Genomic DNA, 21154 nt, shown 5'->3' with positions numbered 1-21154 from the left:
TGCTGAGGTAAATAGTACTTTTTATGCAGGCCTCAGTTGCCCTACTCTCATGGCTCCAATTCTCCTTCCCTCTCTCAGGTGTATCCAGAAGACCCCCTCCTGCCATTGCCCACTGCCCTGCACCCTGTATATCAAGGTTAAATCTTCTCCTTAGATTGTACTTAAACCCAACACCAAACAGTTTGGCCTGGAAAATGGCAGTAAGGTGAGGGGCCAGAGGACCAGGAAGTATCCACATTAAGGCAGTTCAACTTGCACTGGCTTTAGCAGTTGTGAGAGGCCAACCACCTTCTTCCTGGGAGTAATGACTGCGTTCTTTAAGGACATGATGATACTTTCTTTTTTTTTAAGTTTACTTATTTTGAGGGAGAGAGAGAGAGCATGGGAGGGGCAGAGAGAGAGAAGGAGAGAGAGAAAATCCCAAGCAGGCTCTGCACTACCAGCACAGAGCCCAATGCAGGGCTTGAACTCATGAACCATGAGCCAAAACCGAGAGTTGGACACTTAACTGACTGAGAACCCAGGCACCCCAGGACATGGTGACTCTTTAGTATATGTGCTGCTGAAGCAAGCACAGGACATGATGATTCTTGAGGAAGAAACACAAATTGGGGAATAGAAAGGAGGAAAAGAGAGATTTGGTCAGCAAAAAAAAAAAAAGACTAATGCTAAAGGAACACAGGCTCTAGTGAGGTATTAAGAGGATTTAGGGTCAGAGACAGTGGCCTCTACTAGGGAAAGTCCAGGCTTCCTTGTAGTTGGGTGACTGAAATCGATGGCCATGTAAGAGGGTAGATAGGGGAAACTCATGACTGTTCTGTGTGGTCCAGAGCCAAGGCTGATAGGAAAAGAGATGAGTACATTTAAACAGCTAATGGTGGGCAAAAAGCAAATCACCAAGCAAATTATGGGGATGAGAAAGAATGAGAGACCTGGGTATGGTGGGTTTTTGTTTGTTTGTTTGTTTGTTTTGGTTTTTTGTTTGTTTTTCCAGCCATTTTTTTCTGAGACATTGGGCTCAGCAAGGTCTAATAGGAGATCCTAGATAAAATCAAAATAAAAGGGATTTGGGGGCAAAGATGAAGAAAGCAGTGGGCCCAAGCAGGAGCTAGGATTAATGACTAAGATCCATAATCGTTCTAGGACTCCATAAAATTGGCGAGCTCCTCATGTGTCGAGAGCACTGCATCCTTCAGGATTGTTCCTTGGTTCTCCTTCAAGACACACACTCCTTTGTTTCCACAATGACCTCTGTGCCAGTGAATCACAGATCTGTCTCTAGACCTAACTTACAAGAATCACTCAGTTAGCTTTCCAGAGTGCAAAACAGCTTTTATTGCCACTTTTAGAGACAGTGGGATTTCCAGCACACAGAGGTAAGTCACCACAGATGTACACAATCTCATTCTTCACTTCAGTTTGACTCAATATCACAGATAGATCAGACTTTCACAGTGGTTTTCCTGCTCCATCTTCAAGTTCCACCTTGCTTTTCACTTTTCCCTTCATTATAAGACAGAAACTTCCTTTCTGCTTCAGTTCTGCAGACTTCACCCTCCATGTTTGGCTGGTCTCTACTTCAGATTAACTCATCAAGGTATCTGTTCATAGATACCTCCCTGTCCAGACTCCTACTCCTATTCCTTTTCACTCCCCTCTGCTGCTTCTTCATCTGAAGCAACGTCCATCTGTCTTGCCTCTGTCAGATAATTCTGCTGCTCATGCTACTCAACATACCCTCATCTCATGAATCTAGTCATTTTTCAGTCCAATCCACAGCCTCTCTAAAAGGCTTCCTTTTTGCTTCAGCTGACATGTCACCAGAAAATGTGCTTGTTTGTGTAGACTGGTGGATACCTGTAGTACCCTGGATTCCTGCAACATATACAACTAGATACCTTATAAAATGTGTTTGATGATGCTAATCAATTTAATTTTGCTCTGAAGGCAGTAACTGGGAAAATAAAGAGTAACTGTAAGTGTGCAGCCCACAAAGCCATATGGGCAGCCTCCTGGCTGCTCTCCTGGACCCTGAGGTGCCCAGGTGTGGAGGAAAATCCCTCTGCTCTCCTCCTTTCTCTCTATTTTTCATCTAACAGCAGCCCCTGATTTTTCTCTCCCTTGGTGAATAGCTCCACTTTATCTCTTTTTCTAGTAAAAGAAGACACCCAGAATGGACTTTAGGAGCTTTCTTTCTCTAGATAGGAGGGGACTGGATTCAAACCACTTGGAGCTGAGACCTGGGGGACTCTTCCTTTTTTTCCACTTTGGTGCTCAGCTGTTTCCAGTTACTCATCTTCACTGAATAAAATCATAGCTCACACTCTAGCTGTATTTTTAGAAAATGGTGCCTTATATACAAATGTGAAATATAAACCAAGCAAAAAGGATTATGAAAAATAGAATTACATTACCAAATAGTACCAAGTGGTACATTATAATGAAAAGATAAGCATGCTTCTACTCTGGGACTTGCTTTAACGCCTTCTGACTCTTCTCACCGGTGTCCTCTACTTCATCTGTACCAGCTCTGAACCATGTTCGGAGAGAGACCCAGGCAATAACAAGTATTCAGATCGACTAAACTCTTTTTGTTGGCTAAATTCTTTGTTCTCTGCTTCCCCATGATACATGTCCTCCTTTCCCTTTTTCTCACTTGTTTGAAGACTGCTGGGAAAATGGCACCAATTAAGGTAAGAGGGAAAGAAACACAAGATAAGTAGCTCAACATGCTGGCTTCTGCTACATCTGGAGAGAGCGGAACTGAAAGGATATATTTCTTTGCACATGGCCTAAGGACATAAAGCCACACTGAACAATCAGCTCCATCTGGTTCCCAACTTAAAATCACATCTAAGACTTATCTAGTAAATAAAGAAGAGCTACATAAAATCATAACCATTGTAGATACTTATGTAAGATTTTGCTGTACTAAAAAACTTATCCTAAGTTACTGCCACTGGTATGATATTGCTTATGGCGGTTCTCAACCCAGAGAGATTTTACTCCCAGAGGATATTTAGCAATGTCTGGAGACATTTTTGGTTGTTACAGCTGTGCGGGTGGAGAGCTACTGGTAACTACTGCAAAGGGGCCAAGGCTGCTGCTAAATATCTGATAATACACAGGATAGTCCCTTTCAACAAAGAATTGTTCAGTTCAAAATGTCAATAGTTCTGAGAAACCCTGCTTTAGGGGATGGCAGTGTCTATTGTGTATTTTTATTTTACTCCCATTTTCATGAGTATTCACTATTTGTTACCAAAGCCCAATAGTATCACCAATTTCTGACAGACTGGAGTCATGAACCACAATAGGGAGGAGCAATTATGTTCCTATGTGTTCTATGGGAACTACTATGTTCAGGTGTGTTCCTTCCTATGATCCCTCACAGGGTACTTGAGTGGTATCTAAGACCTAGTGGGCCACAGGAACTGCAGTGGGCCTTGTCTGGATTCTGCCAATGTGTGGTCTCTCTGGACTACCCTGTGCATTCTGGCATGACACTGAAATTGGTGTTAATGTCTTGAGGTCATCTCAGCTAGCCCAGGATGGTGCTGGGCTATGCCTCTGCTATCCCTAACCCAGACCTAGAATATAATTTTAAGAAGAAAAGAATCTGGACTCAAGTCGTTTTTGACATGTTTAAAAGTAGGCGTGTGGCTTTTGGTGCTAATTTTCTCCATTAATACAATACCCTTTTGGACTTTTCCTCATTTTGCAAGGCTGTCCTTCTGTATGTTGCTAAGATTTTCCACAACAAACTCTGTGATCTCATTTCTGCCTCTCATTCTTTGGCCTGTGTTGTCCTCAAGGCTGCTGTACTCGGTCAAGGTCTCCATTTCATTGAGCTATGTTTGGACTTCCTGGGTTTGCAGGAGCGACTAAAAGCAGACCTAGACCTAACCATCAAGACAACCCCAGCTCCAGAACCATCAAACCACGTGCCCTTCACGAGAAGTGGAACACACCTCTGACCCAATCCTGCGTTGCTTGCCCCATAAATTTGAAAGTGCTCATCAATTAAAACATTCTCCACAAAAACAAAGGTCTGTACTGGTTATGGAATTTCAGTGCTCTCTCATCTCCTAAGACTTGGGCTCATTTTTTAAATGGCCTCAAGTTACCTATTTTTTCTCCTCAGACTGATTTGTTTTAGGAAAAAAAGGGGGTGGGGAGAAGGAAATAAGTAATCAGTATGGCACTTAATGGCAAGTGTACAAACCATGGCTTAGAAAATTCTTAGATCCTGCGCAACTGCTCAGGTTTAGGACAGTGCATGCTCCATATACCTAGAAAAGCACATATGTAGTTTACAGAAGAAAGTCCTCAAAACCACACTCTGTCCTACTTTCAGTAACTCGGAGGACAAATCCAAGAATGGTGGCATCTGAATCTTTAGCAAGTGTGTCTTCCTCGTGGTCTGGTTCTAAAGGTGGTGACTAAGGTTTCTCGGGGCTGCTCCTGGAGCTGACACATGCTGGTCAGAAGAACTGGGTCAGTCTTATGCTCTACAATGTTGAAAGGACAGGCCTTCAGGTGTTCAGACATGGAAGCAACTTCATTAAACTCCCAGCTCTTGACTTTGGAGAAAAGGCTGCTGAATTGCCAGATCTGTTAGGAAACATGAAGTTCAAAAGTGAATGCTGGGGCAATTATCTCAGGCTAGCTTTATTTGAAGAGTATAAGAAAATACCTTTCTGTTCTTAATGTTCTTAGCTTCCAGAGAATGTTTAGTGGCTGCTGCAGACATTTGTTAGTTCCTTCTTCAGCATCCAATTCCTAATCCCCCCTTCCAATTGATAATCTTCCCAGCCAGCCATGTAAATGTATGGAAATGACCACAGCAATCTGCATATTGACACCCACCCACCACCCTCCCACCAGCAACAGTGATTAGTTCTAGAATAGACACACGGTTCAAATCAGGACAGTTAGTGTCAATGAGACTCTACCCTAGAACTTTTGCTTGAGATATTAAGAAGCAGATTTTCTTTTTCCTTCTGTACTTGAACTGGGAAACTGCTGTCTTAGCTGCTGGCAGCCAAAAGGGACCACCAAGGGATAACTGTGTCTTAGAAAGGAGCCACTAGTGAGGAAGTAGAAATAAGATATAGAAAGTAAAAAGGTCATTTGGGGGCATTTTTGAACTGCTAGATCAAATCTTACCTGAAGCCAATACCTGTGGATTTTTTTAGTTTTGTGGGCCAAAATTCCCTTAATTGTTTATGCCATTTTAAGTTGGTGTTGCTTAAAACTAAAAGTATCCTAACACAGAAACCTCAGGAGAAATCTAGATATCTGGTACACAAACCCCCTTTTGGCCTTTCCACCTAGGATATGGTGCAGAGTTACTAGTTTTAAAATCTAATAGGGGTACCTGGGTGGCTCAGTTGGTTGAGCATCTGACTTTGGCTCAGGTCATGATCTCATGGTTTGTGGGTTCGAGCCCTGTGTTGGACTCTGTCCTGTGCTGACAGCTCAGAGCCTGCCTGGAGACTGCTTCAGATTCTGTGTCTCCCTCTCTCTGCCCTTCCCCTGCCCATGCTCTGTCTCTCTCTCTCTCTCAAAAAAAGAATAAACATTAAAAAAATTAAAATCTGGCTATAAGGATAGGCATAACCTGAGACCCTTTCAACTCGACACTTCACCCTCAGTTTCTTATCCTTGTTCCTATGTAAAAAAAGGTATTTTTCTGAGATTTTAGAACTATTTCCCTATTTTGCTTTAAAAAAAGCCATTTTAATATGAGCATCCTTTAGCTCCAACTAAATTCTCTTTCTTCCTTTCTGAAAGGAAATTTGTTTGTCCCAAATAATTTTCAAGAATGGTCAGGAATCATTGAACTGGGGACAAACATGAGCCAAAAATTAATGGAATTTCTACTACGTAAATTAAATTGTTTGCATCCGATTTTATAGAGAAAGATATTAGACAGTTCTAGACTATACAGTTTCTGAGGGCAGGTTCTCAGTCTCATTCATGTTTGTCCCTAACATGTGGATGGGTGGAAGTCAGTGTTTATTAAACACGTGGATGCAGGCCTGGATACATGAAGGAGAGTCTCATGATTATTTTTTAAAGAAGACTGTTCAGGAAATAAATAATAGAAAACATATAAGATGTTTTAGACATAATTAATGAAAATAGGTGTAAACAACTCTAACTCCCCAGTGCCGGTTTGTACACCCACATTTTGGGAAAAAATTCAACAGTGAGATTATGGAATAATTGAGCTAAATGGGCATTATTAATTTGTGGTTCATATTACCAACATATTTACCATGGGAAAGGATGCTAAGGAGTTTCACTTCTGTTATGGTATAAACTGATAGAAGTTATGATGCAGTTCAGCAAGTGTAATGTGATTGGAAAAAAGAAGTAAGATTTTTCTGAAGAGAAATATTCTTTGATTTATACAGCAGCTTTTTGAGAAAGTAAATAGGTATTTGAATCAGGAGAAATCAGTGGACCAAATTATTTTAGAATTTCAAAATTCCTTTAACAAAGGCAAAAAGTCTTTTTTAAAAAATGAGTTGATATGGGACTGAGGAGAATTTGTTGGCATACTGTATCAGAGTCCAGGCAAGAAACAGATGGCACACTTAACTTGGTAATTTGAAGAGAATTAAAAAAAAATAATGATATACAAATGTATGGGCAGGTTGTAGGAAAGCCACAAGATATAGTGCAGTACCCAGGCAAGTAACAATCTAGAGCATTAATACCCTAGGCATGAAAGGGAAGAAGAAAAGAGGTCATTGTATCCCAGAATGAGTAACTTTGTGGAGAGAGCCACATGAAACAGTTACCTTCAATGGAGGGACATGGCCAGTGCTAGGTGTCATGGAAGGGAAAAATGCATGCAGGGAGGAAGCCAGAAGAATAGATACATCAACTTAGTCTACCTCCCTCCCATTTCCTACTGATACACTCCCTTTGATTAGCCCAAATGGAAGCTGGCGGGCAAGTCTGCTGATTGAGGCAGTCTGTAGAGATCAGCCTCCCAGGGAACTGATCACAGGGTTGGAGAATGAATCATGTGAGCAAGCAGAAGATATCCAGGACACATACACAGAGATAAACAGGCACTACCATTTGTATTGTCATTTATATGTCTATAGGTCTGTCTTCCCTACTGGACTGGCCTCCTTGAATTTAGGAATTATGTCTTATTCCCAGTAACCTAGTACATTGCCAGTGCCTGGTACAGTGCTTCGCACATAGAAAGCTCTTCCTAAATAGTTGTTGAATGAATGAATGAATGAATGAATAAGAGTTTACTTGCCTCTCTGTGGACTCTCCAGGAAGTGCCTCCATGAGAATACCTCTTCTTCTTCCACTGTAGGAGGACCATCCCTCTCTCTTGTAACAAAGTAGCACAGATATTTCTCATCAGCACAGATACCTGGGAAAGCTGGGACAGGCTGATGCTGTCCAAGAACCCAGCAATGTACTGCAAAACCTCCAGGGGCAGGCTGGTTAGAGAATTCTGGCTTTTTGCTCCACAGCCTGAGAGATGGTTGTTCTTCTTTCTCTCACCCAGCTCTGAAGCAACCTCTGGCTTGATGGCAAAGGTCTTGAGCTCCTGACTATAAATCACTTTTGCCTTTTGTCCTGGGGGACGGAAATGGTTTTGAATAAAAGTACATCCCAAGTAGGCGAGAGGGCATCGATGCTGGAACCAGCCATTGAGACATGATTGAATGTCTGTGTGGACATTCTTGAAATGTAAGGGAAATTCATCCCTCCTGAAGAATTTGTTGCAAGTGAAAGTGAAGGCAGAGCTGCTTTTGTTATGTCTCCGGGTCACACACTCACTGTGGAGTTCCACGTGGAGCCCCCCTGGGTTGTCAGTGGTTAGGAGGTCAGCCAGCACTGTCCCAGAAGAAAACTGTTCTGGCTCAAAATTGTATGTCTGTGTAGCAAAATCCATAAACAGCCCATCAATGCTCCTAGATTCAGAGATGACATGACCTTTAAGTTCTCTTTCTAAAGCACACAGGAGGGTGGTTTTGATGAGATCTGATTTGGGCAGGTCCTCCACAGTGATCCCTAAATCTGAAGTATCTACTGCCTTGTGTTCACTTGGCTTACAACTCAACATGGCATCTCCAATGCGAGCCCGCTTCCCACAGTAGCTCACAGGAACTTTGAAGGTGTAAACAGTCTTTACTTCCTGAGCCTCAAGTTTGCCATAAACAAAGTCTCTCTCCCTAGGCGTACAAGCAGCCATCTGACCAAAGTGAATAAGCATCCTCCCATTGTGCACCAGATACATATTATAGTCCTTTGCATCCACAGCTGTTTTCAGTCTTTCCAGAACACCATCCTGCCAAGGGGCAAGCCCTGTCTTTTCCACGACTGCATTAAAGTCCTGCTGCTTCTGTTTTTCCTGTGGTTCTTTCTCTTTCTCTTGGAGATCATCCTCCCTTACCATGTTATTGTCACTGGAAACCTGTTCTTTTCCAGGGTTGTTCCTGCTATTGTTGTCACAGTTCACTGATGTACTTGTTAAAGCAGAGGCTGCATGCTCTTTGCTGAATATATTTTCCCACTTGTCATACTTGGCCAGGTCCATCCCTTCTTTGGTTTTGGCTAATGCCTCTCGTTCTTCTTGACTCAGCTCTACCATTTCTCCATTAGCTGCTGACAGAGACCCATGTGGTACCAAATGGGCATCCGCTCCACCCACTGCTCCTCCCATTTCCTCCCAAGTGGCTTCACCATTCATGGTAGTTTCCTCCCGAGTGGGCTCTCTAGTTTCTGGGAAAAGTTCTACCATTTTTAAAGATCTGAAAAGGACCTTCTGGTCCTGGAGGGCCAGGGCTGTGTCCAAACACTCCTCACTGGGGGTCTCTTTCATGATGTTCTCATGAAGGGTAGTTTCAGAGTCCACGTTTGGCCAGCGATTCCACTCCATGGAGCAGCAGACCACACTGGCAGGGCACACTTGCAAGTGCTTGGCCAGCTTGTGGCGGGACATGGAAAGGGGGCAGCCATATTCAGAGTTGAGGCATGGAACCTGCTCCAGAGGGCAGAGGAGCTCATGCTCTGCCTCTTTGCACATGTGGAAGGTAGCACCACAGGACAGGTGGCAGTTTATCACCAGACAGGAGACATCAGGCTCCACAGGAATGTGGCAGTGACGGTCGAAGCATTTCTCACAATGCCTGTGCTGCCCACTTAGAGGCTTGCGTGCCCTACCCTGGAGACACCAAAGCAAGAGGAAAGAGAAGGCAAATGGGGGAGAGAAGCTCTATGCATGTCTGTGACTGTGAAGCAAAAATCACTCATAATCCCACAACCCCAAAATAACAACTACCAACACTCTCTTCTTCATTTTCCAATAGTTTATTCTATGTATATGGTAGATGTGTTTAGAATAGAAAAAGAAAGGGGCGCCTGGATGGCTCAGTCAATTAAGCGTCCAACTTCAGCTCAGGTCACGATCTCCCAGTTCATGGGTTTGGGCCCGCGTCGGGCTGTGTGCTGACAGCTCAGAGCCTGGAGCTTATTTCGGATTCTGTCTGTCTGTCTCTCGCTGTCTCTGTCTCTCTGCCCCTCCCTGGCTCTCACTGTCTCTCTCTCAAAAATAAATAAACATTAAAACAATTAAAAAAAATAGAAAAAGAAAAAGCTGAATGTAATGGACTACAATGTTGATAATTGTTTTTGAGTTGTGTATTATGGGTGATTTATATTATCTTGTTAATACTGTGAATACAATTCTTCATCCTGTATTTACCTTGCTATTATAACATTAGACCAACCTGCTTTATTAATGATTCTTTGCAAACTGTCTTCATCATGGCAGTGTAATATTCCAGAGTGAGTGTGCTGTCATTTATTTAAACAACTACCTACCAAGTGCTGGGAGGACAGGGGCCATGTCTAGTTTTATTCACATCTGTATCTCCAGCATTTGGACCATTGTAGGCACTCAATTTGCTGAATGAAGGAATTGTCAACCACTTAGTTTATTGCTGGATGTTTGGGTTTTTCATTTTTAAAGTTTTAGTGAAAGTATTTGCCCACAAATCTTTCTCATCTCTCTGCTTTTCTCTTACTCCATGTCAGTTTCTTCTAGGTTCTTCTCTAGCATCTCTGGTTTGGCCAAAAGTCAATAAGTATCATCAAACCATAACAGCAAGTCTGCCAGCTGCTTTGGCTACAGGTTAAATGAAACCAGACCTGGACCCCTGATAGATGAAAATCCAATAATCACCATACTACTTACCATAGCTTCCTAATTTCTTCTTGCTTTGTAAATCTAGGGGAAAACATGAAAATATGAATATGAATGATTAGTAAGAAAAGTATTTTGGTTATGTATATTAACAGGCACCAAAGAGACTTTGTATACTCTAATTCCTTTAACCACCCTCGAGGTAAATGTCATTGCCCACATTTTATAGTCCAGGAAATGGAAGCTGGAGAAGTTAAATAACTTGTCCAAGATTATACAGCTGCTAAGTGATGGAGTCCCGGGCCATGCGAGCCCACAGTCTTCTCACTGACACACAGCCCTCTGGTGGGGCATCTTACCAGGCATGGGATATGTACCTTTTGGTTCCTGTAACTTTTCTCCTTTGTCTACCAGCAGTTGGTCTGACGTTCCACACATCCATGCCTCCCATAACTACCACACACACACATCTGGCCCAAGTTTCCCTCCTAACTTTCTCTCCCAGTAGAGCTTCATGCTCACTAACAGGTCAGCCTGATATTCAGCTTGGCCTGGGGCAGTGTACAAGTGTCTGTGATGTATCTACCATCTGTCCTTCAACCTGCTGAATTCAGCTGTGCTGTGGCTAGAGCAGGGGTCAGACCCCAAGGCCCCAGAAGCAGGCTGAATGGGAACTCTGGCAAGCAGAAGAGAAGATGCCCTGCCTTCAGGAGAATGTAGCTCCTTGGCTCTGGTCAATTGGTCCCACGTGGGAATATGTTCCCAGATCATCTGATTTTTCCAGAGAAACTGGGGATGCAGATTTTTGTGACTGGTGGTAAAGTATGGTTGTTAGGAGGCTGACTGTGCAAGATTCAACCTGGCACTACAAGTCAGTAGTTGTGAAACTTTGAGAAAGTTACTTAATCTCTTTGTTCATCATTTCCCCCATCTGTAAAAGGGAGAATAATAATAGTACCTATCTCATAGTGCTGTTGTGGGGAGTAAATGAGTTAAATACCCAAAACTCTTAAAATAGTACTTGTCTCATAGGACATGATCTATACATGTTTGCTATTATAAAATAAGTGTCTTATTTTTATTTTATTTTTTTACAACTTTTTAGGTAGGCTCCACGCCCAGTGTAGGGCTTGAACTCATGACCCTGATATCAAGAGTTGTGTGCTCTACTGACTGAGCCAGCCAGGTTCCCCTAAAATGAGTACTTTATATTTCATTATATTGCAAAACATCTTGCTGCATAATACATTACGATAAAAATCCTTGGAATTTTAAAGTTGGCAACTAATTTAATCAGAACAAATGCAGCCTCTATTTGGGCCAAGGTAAAACATGTATGCAAACTACATAGGATCTGTAGGTTGCCAGTTTGCAGCACCTGGTCTAGAGAGTTGATAGCACAATGTCAGCACTATGTTAGTCTGGGATGGAGTGGGGTGGGTGGGGTAGGGTGGAGTTAGAACTCAAAAGTCAGAAAATACAGTATTTTAAAATTTTATTTTACTTTAGGATTTGCCAATTCATTGTGGGTGAATTTTCCTATAACTTAAAAAAATTCGAATATTCAGGAAAGGTGAAAGAACATATACAATGAACAGCCAAATATACTCTACCTAGATTTTAAAGGTAACATTTTGCCACTTTGGCTTTCTCTCCCTTCCTCTACACACACACACACACTTTTTACCAAAGCACTTGAAAATAGGTTGTTGATATCATGACACCTCATCCCTGAGTACTTTAGCACGTATTTCCTAAGACTGAATAAATTTTCCTTTGTAACTGTAATAACATTATCTCACCTAAGAAAACGAAAAAATATTTTCTAATATCATGTAATATGCTGTCTGTATTCAAATTTACACAATTGTCCCAAAGAATGTCTTCAATACTTTAAAAAAAATTTTTAACTTTGGAACCAGGGTCCCTTTAAGGTCAATTTATTACATTTGGTTGGTAAGTCTTTTTAGCCTCTTTTAATTTGGAAAAGTCCCCTCAAATTTCTTTTCCAGAAGAGACAGTCTTAAATATCAAGGAAATTATATTCAAATTTATTCATATACTCATTTGTTCATTCAGTCCTCCAACAAACATTTGTTGATTACAATGTGCCAGTAAGGGAGCATAAGTGTCACACTGCTTGTTTAGGTAGTTCTTCAACACTATTGCTAAGTAGAATTAGTCACGATGCCTGTTAAATCTATAAGTCTGCACTGTTCACAGTGGCAGCCACCAGCCACATGTGACTATTTAAATTTAAATTAATCAAAATTGAATAAAATTAATAATTCAGGTATTTGGTCACACTAGCTACAATTCAAGTATTCAATGACCACATGTGATTAGTAGCTATTCTATTGGACAACACAAAACAGAACGTTTCCATCTGCATAGAAAGTTCTATTGGACAGCATAGCATAGCATAGTCTGCACCTCAGACTTAAGTGAGGGCTGTGTCTGGAATTCACATCCTTAATACATTACCCGTCTGATTCTTATGCACTAGGACTACTGAGTGTGAAAGAGGAATCATGGCAGATAGCTCTTTATCCCTAATATCCTGAATCAGGAGGCAGGTGAGAAGTTGTAAGCAAGACTATCAAGTGGACTCAGGGCCCAGGAGGAGATAAATTAAGGTGTTAAAGGTAGAGGGGGAATTGAGCAGAGTGAAGGGCTGTGAGGGCTGGACTGAGGTGGAGCAGGATAGGATTGGGCAAGAGGACATCTTTTGGATGCAAGAGTCCAGCTACTGGAGCTTTTAGCATACAACTTAGCATTCAGTTAGGCTCCTGCTATATTCTAGATTGATCACTCCTGTGGGGGGAAAGTTCATCATGGGTTTATTGTGGAAATTTGTAAATATGAGGCTAAAGCCTCTGGAATTATTTGCTTGCTCAATAGGGGCCATTTAACACTGTGACTGGGTATTAACCAGCAGTGGAGGGACAGTGTGGAGGGCTTGGAGTAAGAAACTGCTTCATGGAGGGTGATGAAGCTGCAGGAGCAGGACTGATGGTATGGAATTAGGCAAGATGAGGCAGACAGTAGGCATCACAAGCGAATCACAGCATTTTGGTTTCTGTCTGGAGATGGGGAAAGAGGAGGAGTCAAAGCTGATGCCAAGATTTTGAACAAGGAAGAGAGAACATTGGATGTAATTCTGAGAAAAATAGAAGTCTGAAGAAGGAATTGTTTTGGGGGGAAAGATGAGCCCAGCAAGTTTAATACAAGTTTTTAAGGTGATGACAGATCATGAGGATGGGAAGATGTGGGTAGAATGGAGAGATGTAGATTTGAGAAGTGTTCACTTAGAAATGAGAGAGGAAGCCATAACTGGAGAAAGAAGAGCATAGAAGAGCCATGAAGTACAGAGCTAAGTATGACCACTTTCAAGACAGTGGGGAGAAGTAAAGCCAGAGAAGAGAGACCAGAGAGCTAAGAGTCGGAACTATGTGGCCCCATATAAAGGAAATGGTGAGCTATAGCCTCAAATGCTGTCTCAAGATTAAGAACAATGATAGCAATGTCACTGCTCATGGCAGATCCCCAAAGAGCTCTTGGCAGAGCAAATGTGGCATTTCAGCTGTGCGGTGGGACCCTTGCCACGCAAAATGTGGTGTTTGCTTGGAGCGGAGGGGGAAGCCATTAAACACACATTCCAATATTGGCAGGGCCTGTGGCCTTGTTGGGAGAGTGTGATCATCTGCTTTCTATTCATAAAAGACACAAATAAAGATGCAGTCTGGGTGATTCAGAGTCCCCTACTGGTTTTTAGGTGGGAAAGAAGAGGCAGATCGCAAATGGAATAAGGCTAAGTGAAAGAAGCTACCAGCAGCATGACTGTCTACCTTTGTATTTGCCAGCCTGGTTCTGTCACAAAGTTGAGACCAGCTTCTGGGAAGGGAAAAGCAGGCCTAGCTAGTTCCGTGTGCTCTGTGTGTGTGATGACAATTCAGCCCCAGCAGCAGGGATATGGTTGGCTGGAGGGACAGTGGTGATGAACTCTAAGCCAAATCATTTCTTATCCTTCAGCATTATAAAGTATGGTTTTTGTTGTTGTTGTTTTGTTTTGTTTGGAGCAGTGCTATTGAAACTGGAAACATTTGTGGTGGAGCCCTATTGCTCTTCATGTCTTTGAAGTTACTTGAAAATATCCCTTTAACAGAAAACAAACAAACAAACCATGCATGCAGGAACAAAGATGCTGTTTCCTTTGTTTGTTCTGTTTTTAATGATGCTATTTAAAGATCTTCTGCCAGGCTCTGGAGCTACACCAAATAAGTGACTTTGAGAGAGGACATGTACTGAGCAGAAAGACACAAAAGTGTAGACTATCCTTTGGAGCAGTTTGATACTGGAGGGGAGAAGAAAGATAAGTATAGCCTAAGGGTGTAAACAATCATATCTAAACCTTTTGTTGTATATCTAGGGGAAATTGTTCCCACTGAGATAAAGAACAATCCAAAATTCTTGATTGTCTAATTATTGCTAGGTAAGCATTGTGACCAATCATCCTGGTTTGCCTGGGACTTTCTTGGTTTTAGTTCTGAGGAAGCTTGATTTAACTCCCAGGAAGGCTCTTAGTGCCAGACAAACTTGGATACTTGATTGATCATCTTATGTTGTAGCCACTTGGTCTTGCCCCAAATTGTTCAACTTATATATATCATTGGTTATCTTGTGACATAAGATGATTTGTTCTCCTAATCTCTGTTCCAATGCAGTGACTGGATCCTTATCCTCGATGGTGTTTGTCTGACTTTCATAGACTGAGGGATTTTTCTGCATTTTGGCTGCCAGGGAGAAAGAGAAATGAGATTTTAGTGCCTACCATGTGCCTTAAGTAACACCTCATTTAATCCTCACAACGACTATGTGATGTGGGTCTTACCCTTTATACTTTACAGTGGAACACAAAGAAGCCTAGGTTTGTCCAGCTTCAAACTCTGTACTCTTTGCTACATCACACTGTGTCCCTCAGAGACCCACAGAGACATGTGGTCTATCTCTGTGATTTGGGATGAAAGCAAGCCCATGACTAGAGCCCATCAGGGGAAGATCCTCCCTTCCTCCAGTTGGGGCACAGAATACATATATAATCTTTCCAGACTGTAGAGGAACTGGAGGTTCATCATTCATAGGAAGCATCTTCATCCCTCTGATGACTTTTTTTTTGGTCCTCGTCTGGACCATATTCCATACTGTGCCCCATCTGAACAGAGGAAATATGAAAAGTATCCATGTCCCATGGCCTTGCATTTGAGGTAGCATAAATATGAAAGTAAAGTTTTTAGGTTAGAATCTGTAGTATAATATAGATTCTGAGATTTAAACTCAAAAACCTCTAAGTTAAAGAACATACATTACAGAAACTCTTCATGGTGGAAAAAGTTGACAAAATTCAGTGACAAAAACAATGTATTTTTATCCAGGTGCCATTTCTTCCTTCAGTTTCTATGTTTCTATGTTCACCTTTAAATTATTACTTCCTGGGGCACCTGGGTGGTTCAGTCAGTTAAGCATCTGACTCTTGATTTCAGTTCAGGTCATGTTCTCATGGTTGGTGAGTTTGAGCTTTGTGTCAGGCTTTGCCCTTGACAGTGCAGAACCTGCTTGGGATTCTCTCTCCCTTTCTGCCTCTCTCTCTCTCAAAATAAATAAATAAACTTAAATAAATAAATACATTCTCACTTCCTGTCTGAAAAGGCAATACATTCTCTCCTCTTAAAAATGAACTTCAATCAAGTCTATGGTCAAAACCCTCTGAAACCCTCTCCCCAAATTATATTTTAATGTTCCCCTAGATAGAGGAGATAGCAGTCAACATGAAATAATTTAGACTTAAATAGTTTTAAAAAAGTCTACACAGAACTAGATTTTACTCGTTGTACTGGATGCAGTTTAAGTGGAATGTGAATAGGTGAAAGGACCAGGTACATGAGTTTAAGTGATAGATATTCTTTACAAAAATAGGAGATAAGTTAGAACCTGGTAGGGGAGAAACATTTGATGCAAGTTGTGGTGCTGTGTGGACCACTCACAAAGGAGTAAATTAATAAGAAAAGGCAAGTCAGCTAGAACAGTGCCCCTTAAAGTGACCCACATACTGACCCACAGTGTCAGTATTACCTAGGAATTGGTTAGAAATGTAAACTATTGGGCCCTACGTAATCAGACCTACAGAATCAGAACTGCTGCATCCAGCTGATTCTGTTGTAAGCTCAAGTTTAAGAACCACTGAGCTAGAAGCTGGTTGATTTTGTGCTTTCAGTCACAGAGGAACTACTGCCCAGTTAGGTAGGAAGGCCTTGGGGAGAGATCTGAAAGGGCAGTGGGAAGTTCTGTCCATATCTTCCCATCTCCACCACCACTGCCTGGATCCAAGCACCATCATACTCATCCAGTCTGGTGCAAAAGCCTGTAATCAGTCTCACCCTTCCCATCTTGTGCTCTGTAATCTACATTCATCAGCAGAAGAGTGATTTCAATAACTTTTAACACCGGGTCATTATTCCCACTTAGAATCTCCAGTGGATTCCCATCACGAGGAGTAAATTCTGACACCCTTATCCTGGCCCACAAGGCCCTGCATCAGTGTCCCCTGCTGGCGTCCTTTACCTCACCTCTCCCTTGAGCACTTAGTTCTAGCCTTGTCACTTAGTCCAGTGTAAGGACTTTGTGCTGGTTCTTTCTACTAAAATTCTCCCTTCACTCTTTGTGTTATGGGCTCCTTCCTGCTGTTTAGATTTCAGCTGTTATGTTTCCTCCTGTGGAGGCCTTACCTGACACCCTCAAAATAAAGTAAATTCATGAACACTGTCATGTGCTAGCTAAGTAATTTTTCACAAGTTAATTTCCCTAAAGCTAACTTATTCATTGATAAAATGGAACTCATAATACCCCATTGGATTATGACAAATAACATAAAGTAGAGAAAGTGTCACTCAATTGTTAGTCCTTCCCCTATGAGGAAGGTCATTCCCATGGTCACTTCTGCATCCAGGTCTTATGTCTTCCCATTGCATCACTCCTGCCCCTCTTGGCCGGCCTTTCAGTATTCAGTTCTCCCTCAGGCCAATGTAGCTTATGTTCCACTGCCTGCTTAATCATCTTCAAACCCCATTTAAGAAAAAAGTCTTACCTTAGTCCCATAAGAATGTGAGTACCCTTAAACCCCCCCCCCCCCCCCCAACGATGGTGACTTGTATTCACCACATTCATTCCTGAAGCTCTTAAAAATTCAAACAGTATGGCATCCATGCTGGAGGATCTTACATATGTCACAAAGGCAGATTGAGGCATCTTTGCTTCCTAGGCCCAAGTTTGTCATCTTTATTATTTACCTACATACATTATTCTGTTCATTGAGCAAAAAGGGAAGATGTCAGCTAAAATTGGCTTCTCTCTTGCAATGGGCTGCAGGGTCAGTACCTTCTAAGGGAAGTTGCTATGATGGAGAGCCTGGGGATGAAGGCCATCAATGGAGCAGAAGTCATCTGGCCAGGAGAATGTGTTTGGGTGGGAAAGGAGATCTGACTGGAATACCAAAGAAGGAGAATACCCTCAAGGAATGTGCACAGTAGTTTCTGAGACACTGAAAGAGTGAGTACAGCCAATGTGTTCCTGGAACTCAATGTTTATTCAATAGGATTGAATTGAATGCAATAAAATAGAACCCTAAAGAAAACAGCTTTTTGAAAGAACTGTGTGAGAGCAGTTTGAGACAGATTTAGGAGGAAAGTTGTAATGATGTCAGATGTCTGCTAATTTGGGGCTTTTTAAAATTTTCTTGATTTTTAAAAAATATTTATTTATTTTTGAGACAGAGAGAAATAGAGCACAAGTGGGGGAGGGGCAGAGAGAGAGGGAGACACAGAATCTGAAGCAGACTCCAGGCTCTGAGCTGTCAGCACAGAGCCCGATGAGGGGCTCGAACCCACAAACCGTGAGATCATGACCTGATCTAAGCCAAAGTCGGGTGTTTAACCAACTGAGCCACCCAGGTGCCCCATGGGTTTTTTTTTTTTAAAGAAAGAAAAAGAAATGTTTTCAATGTTATTATGTGAATGTAGCCTTAACTGAATGGAAAAGAATTCTGTGGGCTCAAGTTATAATAGAAACTCTGAATGCTGCCAGAATTGGTTTTCAGGAGGTTGTAGTACTTGTTCTAAATCTTTGCAGTCCTAAATCAGAAATCTGGATAGGCCACATAATCAGAAATCCTCTGCTCTGGAGCTTGTGTGTAGGAATCACCTGGGCAATCTTTTTAAAATGTGGATTTGGATCTGGTAGGATTGGGGCGGGGCCTGAGAGTCTTAACCATGTAACCAGCTCCTGATGATGGTCTAAGAACCTCACTTTGAAATGAAAGTGTCTAGTTTAACCTCTTCATTTCGTACAAGAGAAGCTGAGGCCCAGAGAAAAGTGAAGTGTCTTTCCCTTGCTTCTCACCTTGATGTAATAGTGAGAATTCTGTGGAAAGCACAATGCCACACAGAGCTACCTGTGTTGTGGTGGTGGCGAAGAGCATGTGGGCAGCTTACATGGTACCAAGGGCAAAATAGGACAGAGCCTGGAAGAATGAGAAAGAGGTTGTGCCTGGCTGTCACTGGCCAACAAGGTCATGAGGAGGCATATAGCAGGTATATTTAAATCACTGACTCAAGCAAAAGAGAATGGGATTAACAGATAATAGCTTTAACATTCTTTACTATAATTTTAAAATTAGTAGGCAAACAGGGTTGATGTCAGGGAGATATTTTTAGGCAAGGGCCCCTTTCAGCACCCCTCACATGATATCAGCAACTAACTATTTTGCCTCCTCATGTGGCTGGCCCTGGTGATAATTATTTATTCCTGAGCTTTATCTTCAGTGGAAGTGACAAGGTCAAAAGTTAAAGATCAGAGATATTCTTCAACTCTTAACCTGTTACCCAATTAATTAGTTACTTTAATTATACATTGTTAACCTGTTCCGCTGCTATGGTGATTTTAATTCTAGGGAAAGAAAGTGTATAAAGTTAAATACTAAAGTAATCCCTTCGTCTCTTGAGATTTTAACACAACCAGTGGCTGATGATAATTCCCATACCTGGGTCCACAATCCTGGGCTTCTGGGCTATGATTCCAGCATTTTCATTATACCCTAGTTAATACTCATATCCGGTGCTTGTGTTATTAGTATCAGTATTTTTAATTACTGTTTTGTATTGGCCAAGAAAGTGCTAATTAGCCAGATTATCTTGGGGTAGCTGTGAGGTAGCCTGTATGCTTGGTTACTCCTAAACCACCACGCCCCTGTTTTGCCAGCACAGCATCCCACCATATACCTTGAAGACCTTGGTACTGTGGAAACCCTGACAAAATTAAGGGAAGTTAGTCAGCTCTATACAATACATTGTCCCCAGCAAACAGGGATAATTATAATCTAGATGTCTACAGCACAGTTATGGGATATGTCTGGAGGTTACAGAGGCAGGAAGGAAGGAATCCAGGAGTTAGGGTATCTGGGTAGGTCTCTTTTTACTTGGCATTGGTAGCTTTAGCCTGTACACTGCAAAGTTCAGAGTGTACAGAATCCCTTTTGCTGCATAGGCTACTTCCTAGGATGTCCTTAGCTGAACTTTGAACATTCAAGCAAGTCCCAGAGGGAAACAAAATAAACACTGCACCCTTATCCCTGACAATTTATTTGTGCATGCAATGCTATGCAGTTATTTCAAAAACTAGAAATAATCTACATTTTAAAGCTTTTGATACTTCAAGTATCATTCATCATTTTCCCTTTGGCCCTCTGGATGTGCAAGCTCCAACTTTGTAATAATTTGGGGTTTGTGTGCAAAAGCCTGTATAAATTTGTCAACTTGTAAAATACTCTCACTTCTATTCCATGGATGCATTTTGGATTCAAGAGGTTTAGAGAGGAGAGAACCACACTTAGGGAATATTGTTAAAGAAAAACAGGTTTTAAGCTCTATGAACAGAGTTTAAATAGCACATACAGTGAATATAATTGTGCTATATTATTAATTGGTAGTGTGACACAGGGGATGGAATTTAAGGTACATAGAATGGCAGTTAACGTAGCAAATGCTGATTGGTGAAAAGATCATAGCATTTGGACTTTAGAAAATAGAAATAGAAAATAGAAATAGAAATCCTTCTACCTATTCCCTCACCATCTTCTCCACCCTGCCCCAACCCCCCATCACTACTGTATAACTTTAGAGACATCACATAGCCACTTTGGTTGATTGTAGAAGAGAGAACGTAAGCTGTCAGAAAGCAGGTAATTTCTTCCTGCTCTAAGATTTTTGATTTAAAAGAAGAGTTTACATATGGCTGAGTCTCATTCTCAAAGCCCACCCCTTTCTCCACCACATCTAACTAATTTGCTTAACAATTCTCTTGTTCAGAGCAAAAAGGTGGTGCGCAGCCCAGCTTCCATCTCCATGTTCATCACTCCACGTGTCCCCCCGGTGCACCTGCTCGCGTTTGAAGAGCTTACCTTAATGGCACGGGCGGAGTCAGCATCTGCTGCACCTGTGTCCCTTGATTGTGAACAAGCAGATCGCAGGAAGTGGCCGGGGTGCATCAGCTGCAGCAGAGGACAGAGTTCTGTTGAGGAGGCAGGGAAAGGAGAGAAAACTTCAACAGAAATAGTTCAAGTGTTTCGAAGTTAAAAATAAAACTATATCACAAGGGGCAATGTGACCAGGCTCAGCTTACGATTTTTTTTCTTTCCCCTGTATTCATCAACACTTGGTCTCTACTGGAGTAGCATTTAGCAGGGGAAGCCGGAAGGGAAGTGAGCTTTTATATCAATAGGTTTTCTTTCCTTTGAGGAAGGAGGCAAATCTTTTTAAGAAGGATCATTTTCAAGGCCGGAGCAGCCTCTCAGACTCCTGTGCGAGCAGTCGGCAGATCCAGCTGTGCTCACTGTGGCTGGTGGAGCATTCAGGCCAG

At 41.9% G+C, this 21154-nt stretch overlaps 1 protein-coding gene across 1 annotated transcript; it reads right to left on the bottom strand.

Annotated features, from left to right (window-relative positions):
* Positions 1-3874: 3874 nt before the first annotated feature.
* On the bottom strand, positions 3875-21124 carry FBXO40 (F-box protein 40). The gene is made up of 5 exons (XM_043594281.1): positions 20918-21124; positions 20697-20806; positions 10241-10273; positions 7289-9208; positions 3875-4614 (listed from the first exon to the last, which is right to left on the bottom strand). Exons 3-5 carry the CDS (start codon positions 10241-10243, stop codon positions 4399-4401), a joined length of 2139 nt encoding a protein of 712 aa, XP_043450216.1. The 5' UTR covers positions 10244-10273; positions 20697-20806; positions 20918-21124; the 3' UTR covers positions 3875-4398.
* Between the last annotated feature and the right edge of the window lie 30 nt (positions 21125-21154).

The sequence above is a fragment of the Prionailurus bengalensis genome, chromosome C2 (assembly GCF_016509475.1).
Source record: "Prionailurus bengalensis isolate Pbe53 chromosome C2, Fcat_Pben_1.1_paternal_pri, whole genome shotgun sequence".
NCBI lineage: Eukaryota > Metazoa > Chordata > Mammalia > Carnivora > Felidae > Prionailurus > Prionailurus bengalensis.
Note: the sequence above shows the minus strand (reverse complement) of the source record. Positions and strands in the feature narration are given on the sequence as shown.

Bases quoted from the DNA above. Each gene is read 5' to 3' on its own strand.
- FBXO40 (XM_043594281.1), bottom strand. The intron at 4,615-7,288 runs GCAAGTAAACTC...GTTTCCTAACAG, and splicing joins CCTGGAGAGTCCACAGAGAG to ATCTGGCAATTCAGCAGCCT.